Genomic DNA, 24646 nt, shown 5'->3' on the forward strand with positions numbered 1-24646 from the left:
AGGGGAAGAGTTGTTGAGGTGCAGGCTAATTTATTTGTTCACATTTTTTTCTACAACAGTCAATTAATTCAAACTCTATAATTTATTTTTAAGGATTTGTGATTTTTAATGCTTAATATATTAAGATTTTTCAAATTCAATTGGTTTCCATAGTTTTAGAATGTCTTTGAATGTCAGGCATGTTCGAAGTCCTTGGTGGGATTTAGAACAGGCAATGTTTGGTTCAGTTGTTTTCAATTATTTTGTGACTTTCCCCTGCCTCCTTCCCTTCACCACATCCATACACACATCAATATTACTTCGTGCCTCCTACATTGCACAGTTGTGCCACAATGATTTTGTTAATTTAGTTTAGAGATACAGCACGGAAACAGGCCCTTCGGCCCAACGAGTCCGCACTGACCAGCGATCCCTGCACATTAACACTATCCTACACACACTAGGGACAACTTACAATTAAACCAATACCATTAACCTACAAACCTGGCCGACTGAATCAAGTGACATGGGGAAAACGTAGGAACAGGGTACTAATTCTGGATGATCAGCCATGATCATATTGAATGGCGGTGCTGGCTAAAAGGGCTGAATGGCCTACTCCTGCACCTATTTTCTATGTTTCTATGTTGCTTTGAAGAATGGGAGGAATCCAAAGATCTTGGAGTAAACCCAAGCAGGTCACGGGGAGAACATACAAATCCCATACCGACAGCACCCATAGTCGAGATCGAACCCGGGTCTCTGGCGCTGTAAGGCAGCAGCTCTACCGCTGTGCCACTGTGCTGCCCTCTGGACCAGACCTGATCTGGAATAAGTTCAGGTAGTAAGTCGTGGTAGATCTGGGAAAGGTAAATCAGTACATCTACTGCTTCTTAGGCAATCCTTCAAGCATAATGTGTTTGGTAACCAGTCTGGTAGCTCCTGAAGTGACTGATGAGGTGAAAGTGGGAATAACAGACTTGTTCAGAGATGTTGCAAGAGCAGTCTGACAGGGTGGGTGGGTGTGTAGGAAGGAACTGCAGATGCTGGTTTACACCGAAGACAGACACAAAATGCTGAAGTAACTCAACGGGACAGGCAGCATATCATATCATATCATATCATATCATATCATATCATATCATATCATATCATATCATATCATATCATATCATATCATATCATATCATATCATATATATATACAGCCGGAAACAGGCCTTTTCGGCCCACCAAGTCCGTGCCGCCCAACGATCCCCGTACATTAACACTATCCTACACCCACTAGGGACAAATTTTTTTTTTTTTTTTTTACATTTACCCAGCCAATTAACCTACATACCTGTACGTCTTTGGAGTGTGGGAATGGAGAGAAGGAATGGGTGACGTTTGGGACAGTTTGGGAGGTGGTGCACTGCTTTGATCATTTACAATACTGGTACCCAGTGGCTAGAAATGGAGGTCTGTATCTTTACTGTGATTCCACTCAGATTTGTTTTATGGAGAGGTTGGTTCTGGTGAGTGTTTGTATTGAATTTCCTTCACATTTTTTATGTAAATAAAGCAAATCAATTGAATGGACGAAATGAAACTTCTGGAATGTAGACAATTTTATCATTGGAATACCAATGACAGGACATGCTGAATGTTTCCAGATTTTTCTGTTTTGATTTCAATTTCTAGCAGCCATGGTATTTTAATCCAAGTAATTGCTATAAAACGTGAATCTACTGGCTATGTTAAAGCTGAACCTCCTGCACTTCTACTGATGAATCACAATGCTTGCCTTTTTTAGTTTAGTTTAGAGATACAGCGCGGAAACAGGCCCTTTCGGCCCACCGGGTCCCCGCCGACCAGTGATCCCCGCACAATAACACTATCCTACACCCACTAGGGACAATTTCTTTACTTTTATCAAGCCAATTTACCTACAAACCTGTACGCCTTTGGAGTGTGGGAGGAAACCGAAGATCCCGGAGAAAACCCACGCAGATCACGGGGAGAATGGACAAACTCCGTACAGACAGCGCCCGTAGTCAGGGTCGAACCCGGGTCTCCGGCGCTGCATTCGCTGTAAGGCAGCAACTCTACCGCTGCGCCACCGTGCCACCACTTTCTTCCCGATCGCACCTTTCTGTCCCTGACCAGTGACTGATTCTTCAGCACTTGACTTAAACTGTGTTATTGTTCTCTGGAACACAGCATTCAGATAATTTCCCCCTCCTCTGGTTGATTGCTGGGTCCAAAGCTCAAACTCCAGGTCATCAATAGACAATAGGTGCAGGAGGAGGCCATTCGGCCCCTCAAGCCAGCACCGCCATTCAATGTGATCATGGCTGATCATCCACAATCAGTACCCCGTTCCTGCCCTCTCCTCATACCCCCTGAATCCGCTATCCTTAAGAGCTCTATCCAACTCTCTCTTGAAAGCATCCAGTGAATTGGCCTCCACTGCCTTCTGAGGCAGAGAATTCCACAGATTTACAACTCTCTGAGTGAAAACATTTTTCCTCATCTCCATTCTAAATGGCCTACCCCTTATTCTTAAACTTGAAGAGCAAATTCCAGCCACGGTAATTTCCATTTGCATAGCCACTAGAAACCACCTGTCCTTTTGTTTCAGTCAGTAGTAGTTATCTTGCTCATCAATATCTTTATAACTTTTAATTAGGATTTTGCTGAGTTAATCTGGCTTGAAGGTGCCTATTGTACCACTGATTTTTGCTCTGGATTATAATTTTTTACAATTTATTTTAAGATTAAGGGCTCGCACGATGGCGTAGCGGTAGAGTTGCTGCCTTCCAGCACCACAGACCCGGGTTCGATCATCTGTGTTGCATAATAAGAAAAAAAAAATAATTGGTAATAATATTCTCAGTGGACCTACCCCGACTTTGACTCCTCCCACTCTCCTTTAACTCCTCCCACTTCCTCCAAACCAGAGGCGTAGCTATGGGCACTCGCATGGGCCTCTTTGTCGGGTACGTCGAACAATCCCTGTTCCGGGCGTACACCGGCCCCATCCCCGAACTCTACCTCCGCTACATCGACGACTGCATTGGTGCTACCTCTTGTACCCATGCAGAACTCACTGACTTCATACACTTCACTTCCAATTTCCATCCTGCCCTTAAATATACCTGGACTATCTCCGACATCTCCCTCCCGTTTCTGGACCTCACCATCTCCATCACAGGAGACAGACTAGTGACTGACATCTACTATAAACCCACTGACTCGCACAGCTATCTGGACTATACTTCTTCCCACCCGTCTTCTTCCCAAAAAGTCTATCCCCTACTCCCAATACCTCCGTCTACGCCGCATCTGCGCCCGGGATGAGGTGTTTCACACTAGGGCTTCAGAGATGTCCTCATTCTTCAGTAAACGGGGCTTCCCCTCTTCCATTATAGATGAGGCTCTCACTAGGGTCTCTTCTACATCCCGCAGCTCCACTCTTGCTCCCCCTCCCCCTCCCCCTGCCCCCATTCGCAACAAGGACAGAATCCCCCTCGTTCTCACCTTCCACCCAACCAGCCAACGGATCTAACAAATCATCCGCCAACATTTCCGTCACCTACAACGGGACCCCACCACTGGCCATATCTTCCCATCCCCTCCCCTCTCTGCGTTCCGCAGAGACCGTTCCCTCTGTAACTCTCTGGTCCACTCGTCCCTTCCTACCCAAACCACCCCAACCCCGGGCACTTTCCCCTGCAACCGCACGAGATGCAACACCTGTCCCTTTACCTCCCCCCTCAACTTCATCCAAGGACCCAAACAGTCTTTCCAGGTGAGACAAAGGTTCACCTGCACCTCCTCCAACCTCATCTATTGCATCCACTATCTACACACACTAGGGACAATTTACATTTATACCAAGCCAATTAACCTACAAACCTGTATGCCTTTGGAGTGTGGGAGGAAGCCGAAGATCTCGAGAAAACCTGTGCAGGTCACAGGGAGAAGGTATAAACTCCGTACAGACAAGCACCCGTGGTCAGGATCAAACCTGGGTCTCTGGAGCTGTCAGACAGGAGCTCTACCGTGTGGTGTGAGTACATGTCCCAATCTGCATCAATGGTGCCAAAGTGCAAATGGTCGAGAGTTTCAAGTTCCTTGGGATAAATATTAGCAACGGTTTGTCGTAGACCAACCACACTGAAGGGACAGCCAAGAAGACCCACCAACTTTCTCAGGGGACTGGGGAACTTCAGCATGTCTCCAATAACTTCTACCAGCAGCTACAGATGCACTGTTGAGAGATCACTGTTAGCTTGCTGCACAGCTTGCTTTGGGATCACGTCTGCCCAAATTCGCAAGAAGTTGCAGAGAGTTGTGGATGTAACCCAGTCTTCCTGGTCACATAGACCAGACTTCCCACCATTGACCCCCATCTCCACACCACAGTGCCTCCAGAAAGCAGTCATAACATTCAAAGACCTTTCCCACCCCAGTCATTCCTTCTCCTACCCACTCCCATCAGACAGAAGATACAGAAGCTTCAAAGCACGCACCATCAGACCTAGGAACACCTTTTGCACTGTTATCGGACATCTGAATGGTCTTGCCATGAGCTAGGGTGCAGGCCGATTCTCCTCTGCCTTTTAGCAGGCATTGCACTGTGTCACTGTGTTGTGCCACCAGGCTGAAAATTAATTCCGTACTCTGCATCTTTTCTTTATTCTATTATACACGAGTTTGGCGTGATTGTGTGCATGTATAGTATTGTCTGATTTGATTAGGTACCATGAAACGCAAAGCTTTTCTCCTGTCTTGCTGCACATGACAATGTTAAACCTGAATCCACATCTAACTAGCCAGAGTAACTGTGAAAAACTGCAAAGAGCCGCCATTACTGTTGCAGTCTGGACAAGTTGGGCTGAAAGACTTTGGTCCGTGTAAATAATTCTAATAGCACGGCTTCTGCAAAAGGAAAGTCTGTGGATCATGGATATGTGAAGTAGAAAGAGGAAATGCTCAACGGATCAGGCAGCATCACTGGTGAGAGAACAGTTAATGACGCTCGTTGACGATCTCTCAGCAGGACTCCGATTGAGGATCAGGGAAATGTTCTGCCCCTCTGGTATGCTGTACGTTGCTGTGCATCAGGTACCTTTCCCAATTGGACACTGAAGCTTAGACTCATTCATATATATACAGTATATGTACCATTCTTTTTGCTATTCAAATTGGAAAGGGAAAGCAGGGTTTAAAACTGGTCTAATTTGCTAATCATGTGACTCTGGGTAACAAAGTAGACTAGGGTCTGAAGAAGGGTCTCAGCCTGAAAAGTCACCCATTCCTTCTCTCCAGAGATGCTGCCTGACCCGCTGAGTTACTCCAGCATTTTGTGTCTATCTTCAGAGTAAACTGCACACCAGGTGAAATTTAAAATTCACAGTGTGTAGTAGATACCAATTGAGAGGGATGTACTGTGACATGTAGTGCATTGGTGCTGTGGATCCTGTTGACAGCACGAGCTGCCATCATCGTTTCTCTAGTGATGGAGAAAATTACAGTTTAGGGTAGCGAATGGCTGCCAACTCTAGCCAGCTGCCCCGACCAGGATGATGCCAGGATTCTTGAGTGTTAGAATGAGAGGCAAGCAAAGGTTTTTCTATTACACTGCAGGCTCGTACCTCGTACATGTTGGGAAGGTTTCATAGTATTGGGAGGGAGATCACTCTGCACACGTACCCAGCCTCTGAGCTTCTGTTGCAGCCGCTGAATTCTGGTGGTTGCTTCAGTTGCTTTTAGTTTGAGGACCCTCAGGATGTTGGTGCTGGATTCCACAAAGGTGGTGCAAATAAATGTCAGGTAGCAGATGATTAGACTTGCCATTGTTGGAGATGGCCATTGTAGCAGCGTGCACAAGTTGTGCCCTAATATCAATAACACCGTGCCACATGCATGGATCGGATCATTATCTGCTGAGTGTAAATGGGCGCGCGGTGCTTTCCCTGGGACTGAACTGGCCTGCATCATAGAAACATAGAAAATAGCTGCAGGAGGAAGCCATTTGGCCCTTCGAGCCAGCACCGCCATTCATTGTGATCATGGCTAATCATCCGCAATCAGTAACCCGTGCCTGCCTTCTCCCCATAATCTCTTGATTCCGCTAGCCCCTAGAGCTCTATCTAACGAGCTCTATCTGACTCTCTTTTAAATTCATCCCGTGAATTGGCCTCCACTGTCCTCTGGCAGAGAATTCCACAAATTCACAACTCTCTGGGTGTAAAGGTTTTTTCTCACCTCAGTTTTAAATGGCCTCCCCTTTATTCTTAGACTGTGGCCCCTGGTTCTGGACTCATTTGACTTTATTAAATGAAATCCTTCACAGCTTTGCGATGGTCTTTGAGGGACGTGTTATCCAGAATAAAGGCAAGTACTTTTCATTAAGGAGAGCAGCCACCTGATCTATTGCACCTCTTCATTGTGTTTGACAGGTCGCTGGAGATGAGGTATTTCACCTATGGAATTCTCTTTGGATGTGGGTCGTCTTTTGCTTTCCAGCCATCGCTAGTCATCCTCGGTCATTACTTCCGACGTCATTTGGGCCTGGCCAATGGAGTGATGACGGCAGGGAGCAGCGTGTTTTCCATTACCATGCCTCTGCTTTTGACAAAGATTGGCGATGCCTTGGGTCTGGCTCACACTCTGCAGATTCTCAGTGTCTTCTTCTTTATTCAGATATTTCTCACCTTGACATACAAACCCGTGCTTCCTTTGAAGACTAGCTCAACGAAATGCTTGACGTGTTTGCATCAGTACAGGAGATACCTTAATTTGAGAGTCTTCAGGAACGTAACATACAGAGTTTGGGCCTTTGGAATTGCCACTGCTGTCCTCGGCTACTTTGTGCCATACGTTCATTTGGTAAGTACAGCAAACCTGGAAGGGTTTTTCTGTCATAAATTGTAAACACTATCCTGAAAAACATTGTGCAATGAAAACCTTCTACTCCTCTGCTAAATTAGATTGATAACTACACTATATGGTCATGCAGCGTGGAAGCAGGCCCTTCAGCCCAACTTGCCCACACAGGCTAACATGTCCCCACTACACTAGCCCCACCTGCCAGCGTTTGGCTCATATCCCTCCAAACCTGTCCTATCCATGAACCTGTCTAACTGTTTCTTAAATGTTGCGCTAATCCCTGCCTCAACTACCTCCCCTGGCAGCTTGTTCCATACACCCACCACCCTTTGTGTGAAAAAGTTACCCCTCAGATTCCTATTAAATCTTTTCCCCTTCACCTCAAACCTGTGTACAAAAGTTGAATTAATTTTGAAGGATTCACACCACCTCACAACAGTGTTGTTGCAAGGGATCAGGTTGCAGGATCTGACTGACGCCAGGCGTGTGAATTGGCACCAACTTGAGGCTCTGCAGGTGCATCATTTCGGGAGATGAGAAGTTCTTCGACATCGACATGATCAGTGAGAACCCGACTGGTTACCAGAGCAGAAAAAGGCTCACCCATCCGTTTAGTTACAAATCAGATTTATTGGCAAGAGAGAGAACAAAAATAAGATAATTGCACCCATTCAGAACTCATGGACTTCATCAACTTCACCAACAATTCCATCCTGCACTCAAATTTACTTGGACCATGTCCGACACCTCCCTCCCCTTTCTTGATCTCACAGTCTCCATCACAGAAGATAGACTATTGACTGACGTCTATTACAAACCCACTGACTCCCACAACTATCTCAACTACACTTCTCCTCACTCTGCTTCCTGCAAAGGCTCTATCCCCTACTCCCAATTCCTCCGTCTACACCGCATCTATGCCCAAGATGAGGTGTTCTATAACAGGACATCCGAGATGTCATCATTCTTTAGGGAACGGGGAACTGCAGCATATTCTCTGTCCGAAGGCCAGTTAACCAGCGGTGAGACTGTCCAGCATTTAGAATTGATTGATGACATGAAATTATTGTTGATTGCAGTCTTTCTATCAACTGTTCTATATCAAATTCAAACTTCTGTGTGAAAAAGTTACCCCTTGGGGGTCATTTGTGTGGAACCCGGGGAAGGTGCATGGAGTGAAGGGCAGGTTCCTCATCGGCACCGAATGGGTCAACCACGCAGGCGTGGCAAACGACACGAAGCGCTGGCGCCTCAACTTCACGCTGCGGTTGTGAAAGCAGGTCTTCGCCTGAATCACGGAAGGTGGAGCAGGGTGGCCAACTTGCTCCTCTCCCAGGTAGGTTTGCTGCTTGGACTTGGCCTCCAGTTGGTGGACGTGTTGGGCTGTGAACACGGTGCACGCCCTGCGAGGGGTGTCACACTCACACTCCACGTCCACGCTTCTCCCTCGCCCAGCCTGCCCCTGGCTGAACCCTCCGTGCCCCGGCAATCCTCCTGCGTGCTGCAGTCACTGCCTGCTGTGTCCTTCACTGTTTGCTCTGGGTCACGGCCTCGGCAGTTGCAATCCTTTTATTTCGGGCGTGGAGCGTCTTGGTGGTGGTGCATGTTGGTAGGTGTGAGTGGTGTTTTCTGCATGAGAGCTCAGGGAGAGGGCAGCATGGGGATTGCAATCGCCCACAGACCCTTCTTCAGGCTTCTTCTCAGTGCGCCCATGCATCGTGTCTGCTTCGTGCGAGCCAGTCTATTGTAAAATGTCCTTTCACATCTCTCTGCCCCAGTGTGCTGATCCCAGGTCCATCTGCAATGTTGGTCCACCCCGGAATGCACTACTCCACTGCATCGATTGTTTTTTTACCAAACATTTGCTCTGCTATTCTCCAGATCCTGCCGACTACGCCAATTGTTACAAGGGAGCAGGTTCAAGGATCTGACTAGCAGAGCAGAAAAAGGCTCACCCATCCATTTGGTTGGGTGAGATTTATCCTCTCTTCCCAATAAATCAGATTTATTTGGAAGAGAGAGAACAAAAACAATTTGCGGGGCCCCTCTACAGCAGCACCTCTCTCTCTCTCCCTCCCCCTCCCCCTCTCCCTCCCCCTCTCCCTCTTCTCCTCTCTCCCTTTCTCCCTCTCCCATCTCCCACAGAAAGCAGGCACTGCAAGCAAAGGCAGTTTTTGTCTTCTTTTTGGAAACAAAGCGCTTCCAGCCGCAAACTGTTCACATGAAGCTTTAAGCACAGCGCTGTTGACTGCAGACTCATGCGCAAAGCTTTAAACAAAGTGCTGTCGACTGTAGAATCTTCGCATGTGAAGCTCTTACTACAAATGTCAATAAAGATTTATTTGAATGGTAAATCACTTACCCCTTATCCTTTGCCTGTCTCCTCTACTTTTATTCACCTCTGATTTTAGGGGAAAGTTTCCTGCAGTCAACCTGAAGAGACCTCAGTTTGGCATCAAAATGGCTGCCGTGGGTTCGAAGCAGATGTGTTGGTAAAGAGGTGGCTATTTTTTTCAGGCTCAATGTCATCATTAGAATGTAACCAGCCATTTGGATACATAACCTTGTAAAAAAGCCCTCAAATTTGAATTAATGTGCAGCTACAAATATGACATGGTTTTGCCAGCTACCAAACTTTAGGATATTCAAAAAACACTGTAAAAAAAAACTAAAAATTAGCAGTCTCTGAAGAACAGTTATTAATATATTGGAGGTTTGTCTTCTGTTCCACAGTCAGCCAAGGAAATAGTTGGATGATCATGTTTTCATGCTTGTGTAGGAAGGAACTGCAGATGCTGGTTTAAACCGAAGATAGACATGAAAAGCTAGAGTAACACAGCGGGACAGACAGCATCTCCGGAGGAAAGGAATGGGTGACGTTTCAGGTCGAGACCCTTCTTCAGAGAGAGGAATGTTGATCATAGGAGTGGAGAGAACTTGCCTTGCTCAGGAGTCAAGTGTTTTAGATTTTTTTATTTTGAGATACAGCGCGGAAACAGGCCCTTCGGCCCACCGAGTCCGTGCCGCCCAGCGATCCCCGCACATTAACACTATCCTACACACACTAGGGACAATTTTTACATTTACCCAGTCAATTAACCTACATACCTGTACGTCTTTGGAGTGTGGGAGGAAACTGAAGATCTCGGAGAAAACCCACGCAGGTCACGGGGAGAACGTACAAACTCCGTACAGACGGCGCCCGTAGTCAGGATCGAACCTGAGTCTCCGTCGCTGCATTCGCTGTAAGGCAGCAACTCTACTGCTGTGCCACCGTTTTATTGTCATGTGCCCCAGATAGAACAATGACATTCTTACTTGCAGCAGCACAACAGCATATGTAAACATATCCATAAGGTCATATGTGATAGGAGCAGAATTAGACCATTCGGCCATCAAGACTACTACAACATTCAATCATGGCTGATCCATCTCTCCTCCCTAACCCTATTCACCTGCCTTCTCCCCATAACCCCAGACACCAGTACCAATCAAGAATCTCTGCCTTAAAATGATCTATATATTCAGGTAGCTGAACTGAAGGCAGCAGCAGGAGGAGGAATCTTGCAAGTAAGAATCTGCTTTTTAAAGGACAAAGGATTAAAAAAGTCGGTGGGCAGTAGTTAGAGCAGCAGTTCCAGAGTGCCAATGGTGGAGGCGGGACATTACAGTGTCCGGACCTACTGTGTCCGGGCCTGGTGTCCGGCACTACAGTGTCCAGGCCTCCAGCACCCCCTAGCCCTACAGTATCCGGGCCTACAGTGTCCGGCACTACAGTGTCCGAGCTTACAGTGTCCGGGTGTCGTAGTTCGTGCCCTATTAACAGAATAGTCAGACAACCAAAATCATTTAACCTCTTTATTCTACTCACCCAGGTGGGAGAGAGCTTAGATACCGGAGCGTTTAGAAACGCTCAGGAAGCTAGTGTAGTCTCTCTCTCTGAAAGCTTACATTTACACACCTTTTATACCCTAAATACATGTGCCAGGATTTTTCCATCACTGCCTTATATGGTAAGTTTACAACGCCCTATAAATCTTTATAGACAATAGACAATAGACAATAGGTGCAGGAGTAGGCCATTCAGCCCTTCGAGCCAGCACCGCCATTCAATGCGATCATGGGACCTCCGTGTCCGTCGTGTCCATCGTGACCTCTTCTTTCTTGGGAAGAAAGGGCAGTCCATATGGCAAGATGTTCTTCTTAACACTTCCAAACTTTGAGGCCAGTTGCTGATATCAGAGGATACGATCAGCCATAAACCGTGCTTCCATGCTGACAACAGGATGCCCCAGGAATAATCCGAGCTGGAGCTTTTACACTCCTGCAATAAAACCCACATTGCTGCATTCGTAATGTTAGCCCTTACATTCCCCTCTTTGATTATGCTATAATCACAGTCTTTTAAAGTGGCCGATTGACAAATATTTGGCGTATACATGGACCGAAGCAATAACAGATGAACAGAATCACAACCATATAATATAACCATATAACAACTACAGCATGGAAACAGGCCTGTCCGGCCCTACCAGTCCACGCCGACCACTCTCCCTGACCTAGTCTCATCTACCTGCACTCAGACCATAACCCTCTAATCCCCTCTGATCCATATACAATAGACAATAGACAATAGGTGCAGGAGTAGGCCATTCAGCCCTTCATGGCTGATCACTCTCAATCAGTACCCCGTTCCTGCCTTCTCCCCATACACCCTCACTCCGCTATCCTTAAGAGCTCTATCCAGCTCTCTCTTGAAAGCATCCAACGAACTGGCCTCCACTGCCTTCTGAGGCAGAGAATTCCACACCTTCACCACCCTCTGACTGAAAAAGTTCTTCCTCATCTCCGTTCTAAATGGCCTACCCCTTATTCTCAAACTGTGGCCCCTTGTTCTGGACTCCCCCAACATTGGGAACATGTTATCTGCCTCTAATGTGTCCAATCCCCTAATTATCTTATATGTTTCAATAAGATCCCCCCTCATCCTTCTAAATTCCAGTGTATACAAGCCCAATCGCTCCAGCCTTTCAACATACGACAGTCCCGCCATTCCGGGAATTAACCTAGTGAACCTACACTGCACGCCCTCCATAGCAAGAATATCCTTCCTCAAATTTGGAGACCAAAACTGCACACAGTACTCCAGGTGCGGTCTCACCAGGGCCCGGTTCAACTGTAGAAGGACCTCTTTGCTCCTATACTCAACTCCTCTTGTTACGAAGGCCAACATTCCATTGGCTTTCTTCACTGCCTGCTGTACCTGCATGCTTCCTTTCATTGACTGATGCACTAGGACACCCAGATCTCGTTGAACTCCCCCTCCTCCTAACTTGACACCATTCAGATAATAATCTGCCTTTCTATTCTTACTTCCAAAGTGAATAACCTCACACTTATCTACATTAAACTGCATCTGCCATGTATCCGCCCACTCACACAACCTGTCCAAGTCACCCTGCAGCCTTATTGCATCTTCCTCACAATTCACACTACCCCCCAACTTAGTATCATCTGCAAATTTGCTAATGGTACTTTTAATCCCTTCGTCTAAGTCATTAATGTATATCGTAAATAGCTGGGGTCCCAGCACCGAACCTTGCGGTACCCCACTGGTCACTGCCTGTCATTCCGAAAGGGACCCATTTATCCAATTTACTCTTAAATAATAAAATCGAGCCAGCCTCCACCACTTCCACCGGAAGCCCATTCCATACAGCCACCACCCTCTGAGTAAAGAAGTTACCCCTCATGTTACCCCTAAACTTTTGTCCCTCAATTCTGAAGCTATGTCCCCTTGTTGGAATCTTCCCCACTCTCAAAGGGAAAAGCCTACCCACGTCAACTCTGTCCGTCCCTCTCAAAATTTTAAAAACCTCTATCAAGTCCCCCCTCAACCTTCTACGCTCCAAAGAATAAAGACCCAACCTGTTCAACCTCTCTCTGTAGCCTAAGTGCTGAAACCCAGGCAACATTCTAGTAAATCTCCTCTGTACCCTCTCCATTTTGTCGACATCCTTCCTATAATTTGGCGACCAGAACTGCACACCATATTCAAGATTCGGCCTCACCAATGCCCTGTACAATTTTAACATTACATCCCAACTTCTATACTCGATGCTCTGATTTATAAAGGCAAGCATACCAAACACCTTCTTCACCACCCTATCCACATGAGATTCCACCTTCAGGGAACAATGCACAGTTATTCCCAGATCCCTCTGTTCCACTGCATTCCTCAATTCCCTACCATTTACCCTGTACGTCCTATTTTGATTTGTCCTACCAAAATGCAGCACCTCACACTTATCAGCATTAAACTCCATCTGCCATCTTTCAGCCCACCCTTCCAAAAGGCCCAAGTCTCTCTGTAGACTTTGAAACTCTACTTCATTATTAACTACACCACCTATCTTAGTATCATCTGCATATTTACTAATCCAATTTGCCACACCATCATCCAGATCATTAATGTAAATGACAAACAACAGTGGACCCAACACAGATCCTTGGGGTACCCCACTAGACACTGGCCTCCAACCTGACATACAATTGTCAACCATTACCCTCTGGTATCTCCCATTCAGCCATTGTTGAATCCATCTTGCAACCTCACTATTAATACCCAACGATTTAACCTTCTTAATCAACCTTCCATGTGGAACCTTGTCAAATGCCTTACTGAAGTCCATATAGACAACATCCACAGCCTTGCCCTTATCAATTTCCCTGGTAACCTCTTCAAAAAATTCAAGAAGATTAGTCAAACATGACCTTCCAGGCACAAATCCATGTTGACTGTTTCTAATCAGGCCTTGTTTATCCAAATAATTATATATATTGTCCCTAAGTATCTTTTCCATTAATTTTCCCACCACAGACGTCAAACTAACAGGTCTATAATTGCTAGGTTTACTTTTAGAACCTTTTTTAAACAAAGGCACAACATGCGCAATGCGCCAATCTTCCGGCACCATCCCCGTTTCTAATGACGTTTGAAATACAACAATTAACACAATGATACTGCCGTAATGGAGAATCGGCCCCCACAAATATTCTAAACCAAACCAATCCACCCTGAAGCATTAATTCGATCTTGGGCTAAATCTGGCCCTATTTTCCTAGTTAAGTCAAGTCAATTTTATATGTATAGCACATTTAAAAACAACCCACGTTGACCAAAGTGCCATACATCAGTTCAGGTACTAAGAACAAACATACAATAGCACACAAACATAACAGCACATACATAAACAGTTCAAAAGCAAGATAACAGCACCCTGTCCAGGTCACATAAGATCCCTGATCATACCGTGGCGAAAGTCCTGGTAACCAGACATATGCCCAGCTCCCACATATTAAGTAAGTCCCATTAAGAGGTCTTGGGGGAACTGCAGTACTGATATGGGTGCATGTGCTGAATCCCACAGACAAGTTGATTAAAAGCTTTGTCAACTTGTAACATGAATTTAAAAATACCTGGACCGAAAGACAAAAACAAAATTCCCGTGTAACCTCCAATTTTTTCAAAGTACAAGGCCAATTTATTTCTTAATGTGCCATTTGCTCGTTCCACTATACCTGCAGCTTGTGGATGTTGTACGCAGTGGAACTGCTGGCGGATATTTAACTGTTCGCACATTTCATCATTAACTTTGGCTGTAAAATAGGGTCCATTGTCCAAAGTGCTCAATGTACACAGTAGTCCAAACCTCGACACTATTTCTTTCATCATACAGTGGGTGTAATTCGAATTTAACTCCGTTTGATTCTGCATTACCCTTTCCAGTTCTTTTTCTACCTCTTCATTCTGTCTCCAAGTCATTACATCAGATAACCATCCTGAAAATTGCATTTCTTGTAATCCTTTATCCCAAGCATTTCGTAGTTTTATTCCTTCTCCCATCAATCCTCCTACTGTCTGTATCTTATTTTGTAGGGTCTCTATATCGAAGGAATTTAACGTTCCTATTCCAGTTCCAACCCCTCCATTGTACTTTCAGCAATGTTACATTCACTCTGTTTCCTGGATTCATATTCTATCCTGACGGTCAAATTTAACACATTCGGGGATCTAACCATTGGGGTACAAGTTGTATACATTCGCCTTAAATGTCCTACATTGGATTATTCCTGGGTAGTCTCTCGTACTGACCAGATTATTACTAGGGGGTGCCTTCCTTCTATCTGGGTAGCGTTGGTACCAAACATCTTTCTTCAGAATGTAAGTGCTGCTACTTGCCCCCAGCCGTTCCAGCCCTTTCTGCTCCATTCCCTTAACGCAGTTTGATTACTCAACCATGCGGTTCCATCTCCTCTTTCACAAGTCATGCTTACATTCCATTTAGTGGTCAAATCGACCTTCCCCTGGTTATGTGTAATAACCATTAGTTGTCCTTTTGCTGCATACCCTCCGCACCCCTCAGGGCATTGTACTTCATACTTCTCTACTGCACATGCTGTGTTGGCTGGACATGTAAAGCTCTCCTGCGTTCTACTGCAAGAGTCCCTTCTCCAGTCTATTCTTCCCCTCATCTCTTCTCGTAGGGACGACTAATGTAACCCTCGAATTCGTCTAGACTGACCCTGATATGGCTGCTGCTTCTTACATGGAAAACTAAATTCATCTGTCAGGCATTGGAAATTAAACTGGCACAAAGCATGTCCCAATAGGCTTGCTCTCTCAATTGTTTAGCTCTGGTCTTATTAAACCATCCTGAGCAGGGTCCTATTCTTTCTGCCTTCCAGGGTATTGTCCCATTGCCTCCTCTGCATATCATCTGATCGTCTTTACATAAATGTCATGGAGTAAATACAGATTGACCACAATCCCATATAGATCTTGAGTGCACTTCCCCTAATAGCGGGAGTAACAATAGCAAAATAGCAACATCAATAGCAAAATCAATCCATCAGCTAAACACATCAACAATAACTAAGCAATACTTATAACTATGTACACGTGGCAATTCAATAAAATCAATTTGTAAACCCCAATGTATTTTGGGGTGATACCATGTAGCATTTATTACATCCAACATTCCCCTCTTACCAGCAGAGGTAAGAGAGTGCACATAATGCAACAAAACAGGTAAAAGCGCGTTAGGGACACAAACTTCGCCAGAGGCAGTAACCCAAAGCAAGTCAGATTCGCAAGGGGAACACCCATCCTGGCTCCACTGGTGTCTCTCAGCCTCGGGGGCGTCCCCCTGAAGCTGGCAGAATTACGAAACACTGGGCATAGCGGTAGTTGCAGAAAACTGCTGTTCACCTGAAGAAACTAAAATGGTAGGGGTCAGGGCCTCTGTGCGTGCCAATGTGTCAGCCAATGCATTCCCGAAAGAAATGGGATCCCTGACAGATGTATGCGAATTACATTTAATGACAGCCAAGGTTTTCGGGAGTGTTAAACCCGCTAGTAGATTTCGGACAAACAGGGCATTTTTAATAGGAGTGCCTGCTGCAGTCACAAAGGCCTTGCGCTGCCACAGGTTACCAAAATCATGTGCAACCACAAAGGCATATCGTGAGTCGGTGTAAATATTAGCACGTTGGTCAACGCAAAGGTGGCAGGCCTGCATGAGGGCAAATAATTCAGCCTGCTGGGCAGAATGAGGTGTACTGAAAAAGGCGAGGGTAGGCAGTATCCTCAATCTCTAGCGCCGATCGTGCGGATTCTTGTTCGTGGCGCAACTGAACCCTTTGTCTGGGACCTATCCATATTCCCTGATGCTGTCTCATTATCGGGGGGTAGTCCCCAATATTCTGGCGGGGAGGGTAGAACCGGGACTGGCACCACCGCAGCCGGTGGCTCTGCCTGTGGGGCTGTGGGGATCGGACACGTCCAGGGTTCCTCGTCACCCTCGGACTCCTGATTACCTAGTAAAGCCGCTATATACTCCAGTGGTTCGGATTCTGACTTTTGTTGTTGTTGTGCGGGATATATCCCTGTGGTACCGGTTTTAAATTCACCTCGAGCTCGGGTAGCACGGTCAAGTTTTAGATCATACACCTTAAATTCCGCTTGCAAAATAACGCATGTTTTCAGTATTCCCAACCTATCACACACTGATATCCCTGTACTACTTGCATTTTCCCTCCAACTTCGCTCCCTCAACTCCTGATGGCGCTTCCCCCTCTTTCCATTCTTTAATCCTCTTTTTCCATTTCTTCACTGCTTCTCGCTCCCACATTAATTGTTCCGCCGCTCTTATATCCATAGCCTGTCCCATTCCTGGCCTGACAACCAATCACTATATCACTTTATGAAATTACTCTTAAATTTACCCAGACCACAGACTAATGCGATAAAGACTCTTACCTCAATATCCAAAAAACACATGTGTTGTACCAGGGCACCGCCATCACTCTTATCCAAAGTTCGTCTCACATGTCTGACATCCAATTATCCGAAATTATGTTACCAATAAATTTTACCAAATGATCAATTTACCCAGACCAAAACAATGTCAACAAGAGTGACCGCCCCTTACCTTCCTAATACGTATCCTTATCCTTGCCCTTTTCCTTATTGGTTCGTCTGTGAATCTCAGTTGAACACGAAATCAACCCCAAACGAGGGACTTCAGTGTCTGAAAGACGTCAACGTCCGGGGTCTCGAACAACGGTCGAGAAGTGCACTCTGTCCCCTTCGGATGTGTTTCAGTCACCGCTGCCTCTTAGTCGTTCGTGGTTGACGGTACCAAAGAGATCCTGCCGACTACGCCAAATGTTGTAGTTCGTGCCCTATTAACAGAATAGTCAGACAACCAAAATCATTTAACCTCTTTATTCTACTCACCCAGGTGGGAGAGAGCTTAGATACCGGAGCGTTTAGAAACGCTCAGGAAGCTAGTGTAGTCTCTCTCTCCGAAAGCTTACATTTACACACCTTTTATACCCTAAATACATGTGCCAGGATTTTTCCATCACTGCCTTATATGGCAAGTTTACAACGCCCTATAAATCTTTATGTGTCTTTCGGGACCTCCGTGTCCGTCGTGTCCATCGTGACCTCTTCTTTCTTGGGAAGAAAGGGCAGTCCATATGGCAAGATGTTCTTCTTAACACTTCAAAGCTTTGAGGCCAGTTGCTGATATCAGAGGATACGATCAGCCATAAACCGCGCTTCCATGCTGACAACAGGATGCCCCAGGAATAATCCGAGCTGGAGCTTTTACACTCCTGCAATAAAACCCACATTGCTGCATTCGTAATGTTAGCCCTTACACGGGCTTACAGTGTCCGGGCCTCCAGTGGCCCCCTAGGCCTACGGTATCCGGGCCTACAGAGTCCGGCACTACAGTGTCCGGGCCTACGTGTCCGGCTTACAGTGTCCAAGCCTAGTGTCCGGCACTACAGTGTCCGGGCCTACAGTGTCCGGCTTACAGTGTCCGGGCCTAGTGTCTGGCACTACAGTGTCCAGGGCTCCAGCGGCCCCTGGGCCAACAGCGCCTCCCGGGCCTAATACGGTACAAGGGCTAAAACCAATTTAGCCCAATATACGGGATGCCCCGGCTATTACGGGACAGTTAGCATCCCTAGGTACAGCTGCCAAGCCAGGTGGAGATACGGCCTGTCGGGATGCTCTCCACGGTGTCTCTGTAGAAATCCCTGAGGATCCCTGGGTTCAGGCTGAATTTCTTCAGTCGCCGGAGGTGGTCGAGGCGCTGTTGCGCCTTTTTTGTGATGGTGGAAATGTGGGTGTTCCAGATCAGGTCCTCTGTGATGTGGACACCGAGGAACTTGAAGTTCTCCACCCTCTCCACCGTTACACCGTTGATGTTGATGGGAGGGTGCCCCCCCCACCTCCTGTAGTGGACGATCACCTCCTTGGTCTTGTCGACGTTGAGGGAGAGGGTATTGGCCTGGCACCACCATGTCAGGGCCACTGAGGTGCGCCGATGTTGAGGGTGAGGGCTGTCGGGGTGTGATCCTCACCACCTGGTGTCGGCCTGTCAGGAAATCCAGGTGCACAGGCCCAGGTCCAGAAGTGTGTTTGCTGCACTTCATTTTCGGGGTTGTGGTGCTGTTGCCCATTTTCCTTTGTTCCAGGTAGTTCTGTACTGTAGGCCTGGAAACTGTGGGCCTGGAAACTGTAGGCCTGGAAACTGTGGGCCTGGAAACTGTAGGCCTGGAAACTGTGGGCCTGGAAACTGTAGGTCTGAAAACTGTGGGACTGAAAGTTGTAGGCCTGAAAACTGTAGGCCTGAAAACTGTAGGCCTGACAACTGTAGGCCTAAAAACTGTAGGCCTGAAAACTGTAGGCATGCCAACTGTAGGCCTGACAACTGCAAAACTGCGCAAAACACCAAATAAAACCTGAAAAGCTTCAGGAAAGCTGCTACTGCACTAGCACTTGACTGTGCTATCTAATATGTGCGAAAAGAATGAAAGAAGAACAAAAAAAAACATTTAAAAAAATGGCAGAGCTCGCGGCCTCTTCGGCGCCAATATGTGTTTGATTGAAGAACTCAGACTGAAAGTGGACGAGCTGGAGTCTGAGCTTCACATGCTGAGGCACCTCAGAGACGGGGAGAATCACCTGGACACTGTGTATCTGGAGGCAGTTACACCCGCTAAAGTATGTGCTTCCAACATGGTCCGTGGTGACATCGAGGGTGTGACTGCTAGTGAGGCAGGCAGAGGAACAGAGGTGAGGACTGAATAGGAAGAATGAGCAACCTGACCAGGGCACTGTAGTTCAGGGGGTCATTCGAGAGGGAACAGGGAAGAAGAACATTGTTGTCATTTGGGATAGTATAGTTAAGGGTCTGTCCCACTTTGGCGATTTTTTAGGCGACTGCCGACGACTGTCATAGTTGTAGCAGGTCGCCGAAAAACCAGCGACAGGACCCCCCTACAGCAAAGTCTACGACAAGCTACAACAACCCACCACCTAGTCGACGTCAAGCTACCGACAACCGGCGACCCAATCATCGCGAGTAGGACGTCCATCTACGACCGCACCTACGACCACACAGGCGACAACCTACAACAACCGAAGTCAACCTACGTCCACCCGCGACAAGCTACGACAAGCTACGACCCTGTTGATGACAACTGAAGACAAGTCATTTTCGCCTCCAGTTTTGACGCTGGTACCTGTCGCATTCCCTCCACTCCCCCCTCCCTCCCTAGGAGATTGATTTAAAACTTTAAAATGTGAATAACTTTAAAATAACTTTTAAAATACAACACCGATTTCAATGAAACCTCTTCCATTAGCACCAAAGGGACGACGGTGAGTAAGGTGGGCCTAAAATTGTTGGGCTATTGTGTACCCATTTGGCTGTAGTTCAGGAACAAACAAACAACCAAACAAGAGTTTTAGTATATAGATTATAAAGGATGAGGTGTGTAAGAAGGAACTGCAGATACTGGTTTAAACCGAAGATAGACACAAAAAGCAGGAGTGACTCAGGCAGCATCTCTGGAGATTGTTGTGATATTGCAAGGACTACTTTGATGTATCACAAGGACTACTTAGTTTGCCCGCATAGTAACATGTATATATGAGAATGACGTGTTCTTTGCGGGCACTCTGGTTCCAGGTGGCCGTGGAATAAACAGCCTGGATTTAAGCTCCAGCTTTCAAACCTTTAAAACACGTGTACTTGTGGTCAGTCCAGAGTCATAACAAAGGTATAACAGATACCGGACCACGAAGTACAACATGGTGGCAGCGGTTTGGTGATTTAGCCCTGGAAAGGTAAAAAAAAAAAAAGATAATTAAAAAAGTAGACAAAAACATAGAAAGCCCTAAAGCAAAAGAAAAAGATGAATGCTTTCCAGCTCAGTAAGGGATGCTAGGAATGCATCTCGACAGGGCCACTATCTAAAAATACCTGATCAGAAGTCAGCGCCGAGCTGCCGACAGGATGCTGCAGGTTGCTGACGGTGGTGAGTGAAGGCCCACATCACGCCCCAGCCCTGTGCAGGCCCAAGTTCGGAAACCAGGGACTGCTTCTCGGAGGGACCGCCACCCACGGAGGTACGGCGACCGGAGAGACCGGCGCACACGGAGGCCGATGACCGGTACGACCGAGAGACTGAACACTCACCAGGGCGCGACGCGGCGACCGGAGAGTTGGCACAGCCCGAGGCCTGAGGCAGCGGCAGCGCGTACCGACTATAAGTGGTAGCGGCCGGGAGCACCAGTGGGCGGGGCCAGTGCGCACTGCAGCCAAAACCCGATCACACCGTGGCTTCAGCAGCTTGGAGCAGCATAGTGCGAGTCCAGCAGTGCGAGTCCAGCAGTGCCAGCCCGGCAGTGCCAGCCCGGCGGTGCGAGCCCAGCAGTGCGAGGCCAGCAGTGCCAGCCCGGCAGTGCGAGGCCGGCAGTGCCAGCCCGGCAGTGCGAGGCCGGCAGTGCCAGCCCGGCAGTGCGAGCCTGGCACTATGCCACCTGAAATGCTATCTGCACTGCCGGCACTTGTTACCTGAAGTGACCTGGCAAGTGCTGGACATTGCCAATTAGTTCTCCTTGTTCAAACAGAGGATGAAACTGTGTCTGCAAGACTTAGAAATCACATCGGTGTCTAAGCAACAAAGATAAAACTCGCCTTAGGAGTAGAAGGACTCCATCGTTTGAATGCGTCAGGTCTGAGTGAAGAGGATCAGGACAAGCCAGAGGAAATATGGACTGGTTGAGAGAATGGTACGAACGGTGAAATCCGTCATCAAGAAGCCCTTGACAACAGAACAGAGTGTAGCAGCAGCTTTACTCAACTTGCGTACTAAGCCGATTGATTCCAAGTTACCGTCACCAGCAGAGATGATGTTTGGACGACAGATTCGGACACCTCTACCCATGAACCTTGACACGAACAAGGCATACCAAAGGCAGAGGAACTTTGAGTGACTTGAAAAGCGCAAGCAGCGTATGAAGGCGCATTTTGACAATTCGGTCAAGAGACAAGACTTGAAACCATTACACATTGGACAGAAGGTCCGGGTTCTGGATCAAGCAACTCGTGTCTGGATACCAGCAGAAGTGAGATCGATCTGTGACGAACCCCAATCAAGATCTTACATCATTGAAACATGTTTACATCATGGAAACAGATTAAGACGGAATCGAGTGCAGTTGAGAGATGTTCCTCCACTGGAGAAACCAGGCTTTGGTCCCCACTGCATTACTCCAGACAGCAACAGGACTGAGACCAAATATAGAGGAGGAACGACCGGCACATAAGGCTGATAGAGATTATGTGACACGTTCAGGACGTGTTAGTAAGAAACCTGCACGTTACTGTTGATAATTGTTACTAGTGAAGAATTATGGTGTTTATAAAAAAACATGTGTGTTTAGAGTTTGTTTGTTAAATATATTTTATTTTATATCTGACAAGGGGGATGTTGTGATATTGCAAGGACTACTTTGTTGTATCACAAGGACTACTTTGTTTGCCCGCGAAGTAACATGTATATAGGAGAACGACGTGATATTGGTGGTCACTCTGGTTCCAGGTGGCTGTGGAATAAACAGCCTGGATTTAAGCTCCAGCTTTCTAACCTTTTAAACACGTGTACTTGTGGTCAGTCCAGAGCCATAACAAAGGTATAACAGATACCGGACCACGAAGTACAACAGGAATGGGTGATGTTTTGGGTCGAGACCCTTCTTCAGACCTGAGTTAGTCCAGCTTTTTGTGTCTATAAATGATGGGGTTACGGCGTACTTAGAAGTTCACGGTAAAATAGGCTGAAGTCAGCATGGCTTTGTGAAGGGGAGGTCTTGCCTGACAAATTTGCTGGAATTCTTTGAAGAAGTAAATAGCAGGACAGACCAAGGAGTCAGTAAATGTTGTTTTAAGGGCCTGTCCCACTTTAGGCGATTTTAAGGTGTCTGCCGGTGACTAGGCTGTCGCCAACAGTTCGCCATGTGTCGCGGGCATGATCGTGAGGAGTCTTCAAAGAATCGTAGTGGATCTCAGCGCGTCGCTGAGAAATCATCCGGAGTGAAATTTCTCGGCGGCAGCTGCCTTGTCGCCAGGTATCGTTGCTTATTGCGGGCGCTGTCGCATGCTGTCCCCAGGTTTGCTAGGTTCTCTTAGACGCATTTAGAAGCACATAATATTAAAATAATTAAAGTAATTTCAAAATACCATAAAATGCTTGTGTTTAACCAATTTATTTACCATCAGGACATTTGACAGGTAGATTGGAGGCGACAGTTTGACGGTCAGGTAATCGTGGGAATTTTTGCGATGTTTATGGCCATCAGCCATTACATTTAAAGTGGGCTCCCAACCCAGATATGCAACCCAGAAACCAGATATGCATCTCCCGTACATTTTCAAAGAATGCCCACACACTTTTCACAAAAATCCACTTAACCACTTTTTAATTTTTTTTTTTTAATACAGCTATTAGTAAACTGGAAGTAAATCCAGTTTATTCCTTGTTACAGTGAAGCTTGGTTTTTAAGTAACCCATACAAGATGTTATAGTTCAAAACTCTCAAGTACTTACCGACTTGTCAGTGATTTCAGCGAAAATTAGGATGCCGGAGAAGCATTGACAGCGTGGGAATTTTGCGATGTTTCAGAAGACGGTGTAATCTTGACCTGACTCGGCATTGTCGTGGTCATTGTTGTCGGGTAAAAGAAAAGTTCGGCGATCTGCTATGACTTTGACAGTCGCCGGCAGTCGCCAAAAAAAGCACCTAAGTGGGACAGGCCCTTTACCTAGATTTTCAGAAAGCCTTTGATAAGGTGAAACACATTAGGCTACTTAGGAAGATGAGAGCCCACGGTGTCAAAGGGCACAGTGAAGATTTACGAGGATGTTGCCAGGACTAGAGGTTCTGAGCTGTAGGGAGAGGTTGAGTCGGCTGGAATTCTATTCCTTGGAGCGCAGGAGGATGAGGGGTGATCTTATAGAGGTGTATAAAATCATGGGAGGTATAGATCAGGTAGATGCACAGAGCAGGACTGAGACTCGAGGATTGGAGGACATAGGTTCAAGGTGAAGGGGAAAAGATTTAATAGGAATCTGAGGGGTAACTTTTTCACACAAAGGGTGCTGGGTGTATGGAACAAGCTGCCAGAGGAGGTAGTTGAAGCAGGGACGATCCCAATGTTTAATGAAACAGTTAGACAGGTATATGGATAGAACCGGTTTGGAAGGATATGGGCCAAACGCGGGCAGTGGGACTAGTGTAGCTGGGACATGTTGGCAAGTTGGGCCGAAGGCCCTGTGTCCACGCTGTATCACTCTATGACTCTATTTTTCATGAGATAGTCATTTATTTTGTGGATCATCTGCAGCCTGGTTGACGTGTCCATTATGATATCTGCCAAATTATTTGTCTGCAGATGAATCATGTCCGCAAAGAATTTTCTGCAGAAGCCGAGAAAAATTGGATACTACTTGGCTGCATTGGAGCTTCATCAGGAGCTGGGCGGCTGATCTTTGGAAAAATTGGTGATTCCATCCCTGGACCCAAGAAGATCTATCTGCAGGTAGATCGATCCAGTCCAAATGCTCCATCTTTGAGGAGCAGCTTCTTAATTTCCCAATATTCATCATTAGATGTTGTTTTAATTGCACTGAGTGAAGCTATTTTTGACTGTTACACATTGTAAAATTCCCTGATTTATTCTCATAGTTCTGTTAAAGACACACCTGCAAAATGGCAGCAACTTAATTTCTCAAACCCATTGATTATAATCAAGATGGACACAAAATGCTGGAGTAACTCAGCGGGGCAGGCAGCATCTCTGGAGAGAAGCAATGGGTGACGTTTCGGTTCGAGACCCTTCTTCAGACTGAGAGTCAGGGGT

At 46.5% G+C, this 24646-nt stretch overlaps 1 protein-coding gene and 1 pseudogene across 1 annotated transcript in view; one reads left to right on the plus strand and one right to left on the minus strand.

The window, feature by feature from the left end:
- slc16a2 (solute carrier family 16 member 2) overlaps positions 1-24646 on the plus strand; it is a 73701-nt gene that overhangs the window by 37311 nt on the left and 11744 nt on the right. Inside the window, exons 3-4 of the mRNA XM_078412111.1 lie at positions 6428-6857; positions 24179-24325. Of these exons, the coding sequence (XP_078268237.1) occupies positions 6428-6857; positions 24179-24325 (577 nt within the window). The remainder of the gene's footprint in view (positions 1-6427; positions 6858-24178; positions 24326-24646) is intronic.
- LOC144600466 (uncharacterized) lies at positions 7278-9407 on the minus strand (annotated as a pseudogene).

Source organism: Rhinoraja longicauda, chromosome 15, assembly GCF_053455715.1.
Source record: "Rhinoraja longicauda isolate Sanriku21f chromosome 15, sRhiLon1.1, whole genome shotgun sequence".
In the NCBI taxonomy this organism is placed as follows: domain Eukaryota; kingdom Metazoa; phylum Chordata; class Chondrichthyes; order Rajiformes; family Arhynchobatidae; genus Rhinoraja; species Rhinoraja longicauda.